Below are 7,539 nucleotides of genomic sequence, written 5' to 3' on the forward strand. Positions count from 1 at the left end.
TCAGATCTATACTCTACACTGCAACCAGAATCCTCTTGATTGTGTTAACACCTCTCCCCTGCTCTCCCTCCACCTGAACACCCTTCACCGACTTCCAGTTCTTTCTAGGATAAACAAAAATCTCCAATGACCTGGCTGGCGTAGCTCAGTGGATTGAGCGCGGGCTGGGAACCAAAGTGTCCCAGGTTCGATTCCCAGCCAGGGTACATTCCTGGGTTGCAGGCCATAACCCCCAGCAACCGCACATTGATGTTTCTCTCTCTCTTTCTTTCTCTCTCTCTCTCTCTCTCTCCCCCTCCCTCCCTTCTCTCCCTAAAAATAAATAAAATCTTAAAAAAAAAAAAAAATCTCCAATGTGGCCCATACGACAAACAATACATGATCTGACCCCTCCCCTGGGCCTCTAGCCTCATCTCTGACCATTTCCTCCTGCTCCATTGCTCCTTGCATTCCTCCTACCACACGGTCTGCTGTGCACTGCTGTGCACATGCAGCGCTACCTGAAATACTGTTGGGGAACCTTCCCCTTCAGGCCCCAGTTCAACCATGCCTTTTCAAGGAAGCGTGCCCTGTCTCTTAGAGCAGGTCATGCGCTTTGTTAGATTATCTAAGAGTACTGCCTGTCTTTCAAAACTCTTGGTGTGATTATTCTAGCAACTTCTGTCCCACTCATTAGAAAGTAAGCCCCCTAAGAGCAAGGACCATACCTGTTTCTGCTCAACACCATATGCTTAGACAGCAGCATGTGGATTGGCACATATTTAAGTGAAGGATCAACATTACTGAATAAATATTAGATAAAATATAAACAATTAAGTATGCAAGTATAAAATTTTTACAAGAAAGCACTTGAAAGATAATAAAGCCTGAACTAAGGCAGTAGTAGTGGGACAGGGGTGGGACTTTTGAGGCAGAATAAGGCTTGTAAGCAAGAGTCAAGGATTATGTATTGATGCTTAAAGTGAAGAGTAATGTTATTAATAAAAGTGTGGAATACAGAAGGAATAGCAGGTTGAGGGAAAAGAGAAGAAACCAAGTTCTAGATAAACTTAAGATTTTTGTAGGCAGCTAAAGCCTAAGTCTGGAACTCGGCAGGGAGACCCTAGCTTAAAGATTTGGGCATCTCTATTTACAGGTAGTATTTACTTGAAGCTGTGGAAGTACATAAATCATCTACGGGCAGGGTACAGTATTCACAGACAAGTAGTATGTAAAATTGTGGAGCAGGCAGAGAAAAAGCTGGTGGCAGAGTAGAAGTGACCAGAGAGACAGAAAGAGAATGAAGAGAGCTTGATGCCCCAAAAGCCAAGGGGGAAACATTTCAAAAAGGTGTGGTTAATAAAGACTCGTGGCAGGAGAAGACTGCAATGGACTGGACAATTTAAGATGTCATCAGTGGTCACGGCTTGAGTAATTCCAACAAAGTAGTGAGGGCAAAAGCCACATCATAGCAAACTGAAGAACAGAAGAGGAACAGAGTGGTACCTAGCGACAGATGCCAGGTCAAGATTTATAACATTGCGTGGGGGCAACATGAGTGTATGCCTTTCTTGGGCAACTTTTAACAACTCATGAATGGAGAGACACAGTAGAGGTAGATGGCAGGTTGGAAAGATGGATGGGTATTTGCAGGGTGGATGGGGAGAAAGACCAAGTGGGAAAGGAAGCTGACTGATGGCCTGGAGAGAGTATGGATAAGTAGGCAGGAAAAGCAAAGCAATGAGGGGGCTAATATACTAGAGAAAAGGAAAGGGGGCCAAAGGGACCACAGAAGCTTGAAATGGCTGGAGGGCAGGCATATGAGCAGCAGAATGAGAGGTGAAGAGCAGGTAAGTTATGGCTGAGCCTCTGCTATACTAGATTTCAGGATCTGGAAACAAGCCGGGTCTGTGTGATAAAGCCCAGGGTGTGACACTAAACTGAGCTGCTTATACTGTGGTAGATATGATATATTAAGGTCACGTGAATGGCCAGTAATGCTTCTTATTACAATTTGAATTATGGATGCATTGGAGTAGAATGATAATGTGAATTTCCAGGGTAACACTGCTTTCATGCAATTATTTTTAATAAAGATGACTGAATAAATTTCATTTTTAATCTTTATTTAGACTTCATATATATAAATATCAACACATAAACACACACACATATACACATCCTTGTTTCCAGTTTAGTATATGAGGTCCCCACTACATAATTAAGGCAACTTTTTAAGAATCCCTTACAGCCCTGACTGGTGAGGCTCAGCTGGTTGGAATCATCCTGCAAAGCGAAAAGTCACTGGTTCAGTTTCTGGTCAGGGCACATGCCTGGGTTGTAGGCTCCGTCCCTGGTCAGGGTGCATCTGGATTTACGTTTTTCTCACAGCGATAGTTCTCTTTCTTTCTTCCTCCCTTCCCCCCTCTCTAAAATAAATAAGTAAAATCTAAAAAAAAAAAAGTCCCTTACAAATGACAAGTTCAATTTTTCAAAGAAAAATTTAGTATCAAATTCCAAAAGAAAAAAAAATCCAGATTATACTTTTATGCTAGGCTCCCAAATAAAATTTAAAGTCTGGCTTCCAGCTAGTTTAGCATGTGACATTAAGCAGAATGAAAAGAGGAAAAAGAATACAAATTACATATCCCTAAGACGTTTATAGAAAAATTAAACCAGTTACCACATTCCTAGCCATTTCTAGGCCCCCTAAGCCACACACCACAACCAGCAATGGCTTAGTTAAACTAATTTTACAATTAATAGTAAGACAAACTAGTTTGGAATAAAATATACTATAGCTATATGTAATACACTATAAAGCAGAAATTACTGTGTTTATGACAGTTCTGGGTATTTATAGCACTTTTCTCCATTTATAAGAAAAAATGACTTATTCAGATACATCTTGAATAGGTTACCATGAACTCTAATGAACTGTTTAGTTCTATGTTGTATGCAACATCAGGTATATCTTACTTTTTAATTAAGTAGTCACCAATGAGGCCAGTTTTTTGTTTGTTATACAGAGATGTTAATTATTTTGTACTTGTTAAAGGCTGGCGTGTGATTACTACATTGACAGAATGCCTAAAAGATAAAAGCACAATTTGTGAATATAAAATTCCACTTCCCCACTGGTTTATATAAAATTAAGTTGTTTTTCTTTTTTTTTTTAAAGAAAGAAAATGTTGGTATCAAGACAAGTCATGTTTAAAAATAAACAAATCTCCAGAACTATTATGAGGTAGTTGTAACTGTAAATGTTTCCCAAACCTGCATGGCCTGAGATTCCTGAATACCTGGAAAGTAACTCCCCCTTCCAAAAGAAAATAGTCATTCCTATTAACCTGTAACTCCTCTTCTCTAGCCTCAGTTTCAGAAAACTTCCCAAGTATCCTTATATTTTTCAACTTCCCTAACTCAAATATTAAATCATTCATTATAAACCATGATTTGCACTATATGGACGATACTATACTAAAAACATGATTTCAAAATTCATAAGCAATTTTTGATAACATTAAGTTTCCTGGAAATTAAACTCATCCATTTCCTCCAAACAGACTACTACTTTGTCATTCTTTTCAGGATATGCAGGGGGGGCAAAAGTAGGTTTATACCTGTGAATACACAAAACAGTTTATTCTTGTATTATTATTTATTAATTATATTATTTTCCATACAAACAAATGTAAAGCTACCTTTGCCAACCCAGTATAATCTCTTCAGATGCTAATAGCTGGACCCTTCTCTCACATAATACTGCTGTCTTGTATTTCCCTTCTTTGATAAATACCTAAGGATAAGAAGAGGTACTGCTTATGGCATGTCTTCTGTATGCCATTCGACTAGGTAGACATTATACATATTAGCTAATTTTGTTCTCAGAGTAAGCCAATGAGCCCATTTTACAGAAAAGGAAACAAGTTCTGAGAAGTTAAATGACATGCCTTAAGTCACTGCTTTGCCAGTTTCACCATAAAACCTGACATTTCCTCAATATATTCACACAAAAGGCTTAACAGCTCTACTGTAAAAACATCATCTTCTCCATTATTCTAGTACAATTCCTGTTACTCTGTAATTGTGTTAACTTTTGAGATTTAACAGCAACTATTTTAAAAGTCAAATAGCAAAACTATTCTAGTTCATTTTTTCCCATATGTAGTAACACGCTTTCAAGTCCTAAAACGTTAACATATGCTAAGAAAAAATGTACAACTTGCCCAAACTTCCCTCTCCTGTAAACTACTTTAACATTCTCTTTTGAATAGGCTCTAAAAACTTTTTAGATCAGTTTGTCTATTTAGCTTTACAAATTTTACAGATTTACATAAGGGTGAAAATCCATTCACTGCTAAAAAATATCATTAACATGTGAGAGGTGGTGGCACAGGTGGTGAACTTCCCTAGAACTATGATAAGACAATGTGAAATACTTTATATAACAGCAAAGTTATAATATTTAAAAAAAATCCTAACTCAAGGATATGTTTATTGATTTTTAGACAGAGAGGAAGGGACAGAGGGAAAATAGGAAGGGGAGAGGGGGAGAGAGGGGAGAAGAGGGAAGGAAATATTGATCAGTTGCCTCCTGCCCGTGTCCTGACTGGGATGGAACCAGCAACTGTTTGGTGTACAGGATGATGATCCAACCAAATGAGCCACCAGCCAGGGCCAAAGTTATACCATTTATTTTATTTTTTAAACTTTTATTTATAAATTTTTAAAAATCCACACCTGAGGATATTTTTATAGATTTTGAGAGAGAGAGAGAGACAGACAGACAGACAGACAGACAGACATGAATCAGTTGCCTCCTGTATATGTTCCAACCAGGGATCAAACCTGCAACCTTTTGGTGTCCTAGGTGATGCTCCACCAACTGAGCCACCCAGCCAGGGCAAGCTATACCATTTCTAAATGCCAGTATATCTGATTTATATTCCATTACATTCAAAGCACTGTATATCTTACAGTTAGTAATACTTGTAAATTATACTATAAACTATATATATATAGTAGTTTATATTTTTAAACCCTCACTCAAGGATATGCTTATTGGATTTTAGAGGGCGGGGGATCGGAGAGACAGACATCACCAGTGGGAGAGAAACATGGAGCAGTTGCCTGCTGTATGCCACCAGACCAGGGAATGAACCCTCAGCCCTTCTGGTGTTCCAGTCAACTTAGCCATCCAGCCAGGGCCTATATTATATTTTTTAAAGTCAGGAATTCTTACCATATGGAGATGGGTTATGGCAAATGTATACAAAAGTATTGCTTCTAATAACAAAGCAGCCAGTACAAATAGAAAATTCAGAAAGTACAAATGTTGAGCATTGCATTTTTAATAATATCATACATTGATACAGTACTCATATGGTGCCTTCTCACCATACTCTCTGAGCCTTGCATCACTCACTGTGAGAATAGCACAGGTGATGTTATTTCCTTATACAGAGCAAAACTGAGGCTTAGCCTTGTGTCAAGCAGTAGGTAAGCAGCAAGGCCCAGCCTAAAGTGAAGCAAGCAACATACATTAGTTCTCTTCTACCGCATCCACTCCCTCCTTCACAATGGGCTAAATGGCATTAAGTGGACCTAAATGACAGTATCAGGATTTTTTAAAAATCTATATTTAGTGTTAGAATAGCCCATTTTAAGAAAAGCAAAAATAGTTACACAATAACGTTTAAAAACCTACATGAACTACATTTAAAAATTTCACTCCTTGGGTACCGGCAATCTCATTCCACTAGTTTTCAAGAATTCGTAATGTCACTCATTCAACAGGTTATTTTTTAAGCAGTTCCTACACCCAGGCACTGGAAATAGACTAGTAAAAACCAAAAACGTCTGCCCTTACATTTCAGGAGGGGGGTAGGCAGACAGTAAATGAGTAAAATAATTAGCACATTGGGTAGGGCGTGGGGGCTATTGAGAAAAATGAAAAAGGGAAAGAAGATAAGGAATAGGCCTGTGTATTGGGGAGAGAGAAGGAAAACCATAGGATGCTACGCGAAGTTCATACCCACATTCAACAGCTGTTAAGTCATCAAAATACTAGATACGTGGCAAGAGAATTTACACACGCCTGACATTTCCAGGCTTTCCTACTTCAAGAAACAAAAAGAAAATCAATCACTGGACTCCTTGGTACTGCTGTTCAGAACCTCGATTTATGTATCAGATCTTGTTTCTTTACGGAAAAAGCAAGCGTCAGGGCAAAAAGTTCCGATAACTGGCTGGTGATACTACCAGTTTGGAGACAAGAATTTAAACAATCGGTGTGCCTCCGCGTGCCCAACCCACGCGATCCCTTGCTGCCCCACGGGCACCGCCCTTCCAGTGGGCAGCACACGCCGGGCTCCGTTTGTTTCTCGTTCACCCCTAACTGGGTGCTACAGGGACCCCCAACCCGCACTCCAGGCCCGCGCGTTCTGCGGCCCCCCAGGCCTGGCCTCCACTTGGTCCCAGACCTCGCCAGGGAGACGCGCCCAGGGGCCAGGCCGGCCATCACCCCCCCCCCCCAAACCCGCCCACCCGCCCTCAGCCAGCCAGGCAGAGCAGGAGCCGCCCCCGCGTCTCCCGCCCCTCGCCGGCTGCCACGTAACCCTTCGCGGGAAACCAGGAACTGCGCGGCCGGCCGGAGGGGGCGGCGGCGGGAGGGGAGGGCAGCGCGTCCGAAGAGGGGGCGACGCGGCTGCCCCGGGCCAGGCCCGCTGGGCTCCAAGTCCCCAGGCCCGAACCTTAGGGGGACCGGCACCTCCCCCTGGCCCAAGCCAGCGCGGTCCCCGGCCGACGGTGGCCAGCGAAGGGGCCGCCCCGGCGGCTGGGGCGCGGAGTGGGCTCACCTCGAACATGAGCCCCAGCAGGAAGACCATCGCCACACAGGAGACGATGTCCGCGTGATTCTGCACGATGAATTCATGGCTCAGGATCGGGGGGCTCTTGGTGCTCTTCCTGCGAATCGCCATGGTGAAGCCGCCGCCTGCGCCTGCAGGTGCTCAGCCCCAGCTGGTCTCTTCTCGGCAGCTCACCGACCAGCCGCCGCCGCCTCCCGCAGGCTGCTCCTCACAGCCCAGCCGCTGCCGCTCGCTGGGGCTTCACTTCCCATCCCACAGCCAGTACGCAGTCGCCGGGGCCGCCCGGAAAAAAAAAAAAAAAAAAAAAAAGTGAGCCCTCAGCGGGCACGAGCATGCGCAGCAGGGAGACGGCGCTTGCTAGGACCGTGGCCGCCCCCACGAGCCTACAGCGCCGCCTGGGGACCGGAGGCCGTCAGCCCTGGCCTGGGGAGAGGAAGGAGCCTGAGTGGCGCGCGCCCTGCTCCGCGCTAGCCAAAGGGTTGAGGCGCGAGCTTCCTGCGCGAATTTAACAAGCTGAGACCGGGCCGTTGGTGGCCACGTGCTGCAGCGTCCAGGGTCGCAAGCATGCTTACCTGCCCTGCCGGCCATCCTGGGTTTAGGTGTCGGTGTCTGCTTCTGTATTGGTTGTCATTTTTTAATAGTTTATTTTTTTATTCCGTTACTATTTATCCCCCTTACACCATCTTCC

At 43.5% G+C, this 7,539-nt stretch overlaps 1 protein-coding gene across 1 annotated transcript in view; it reads right to left on the reverse strand.

The window, feature by feature from the left end:
* TRAM1 (translocation associated membrane protein 1) overlaps positions 1-7,124 on the reverse strand; it is a 28,438-nt gene extending 21,314 nt beyond the window's left edge. The window contains exon 1 of the mRNA XM_045861374.1: positions 6,840-7,124. Coding sequence (XP_045717330.1) covers positions 6,840-6,962 — 123 coding nt within the window. The 5' untranslated portion in view covers positions 6,963-7,124. The remainder of the gene's footprint in view (positions 1-6,839) is intronic.
* Positions 7,125-7,539: the final 415 nt, after the last annotated feature.

Source organism: Phyllostomus hastatus, unplaced genomic scaffold, assembly GCF_019186645.2.
Source record: "Phyllostomus hastatus isolate PE091 unplaced genomic scaffold, TTU_PhHast_1.1 phas_scaffold_21, whole genome shotgun sequence".
Taxonomy (NCBI): Eukaryota; Metazoa; Chordata; class Mammalia; order Chiroptera; family Phyllostomidae; genus Phyllostomus; species Phyllostomus hastatus.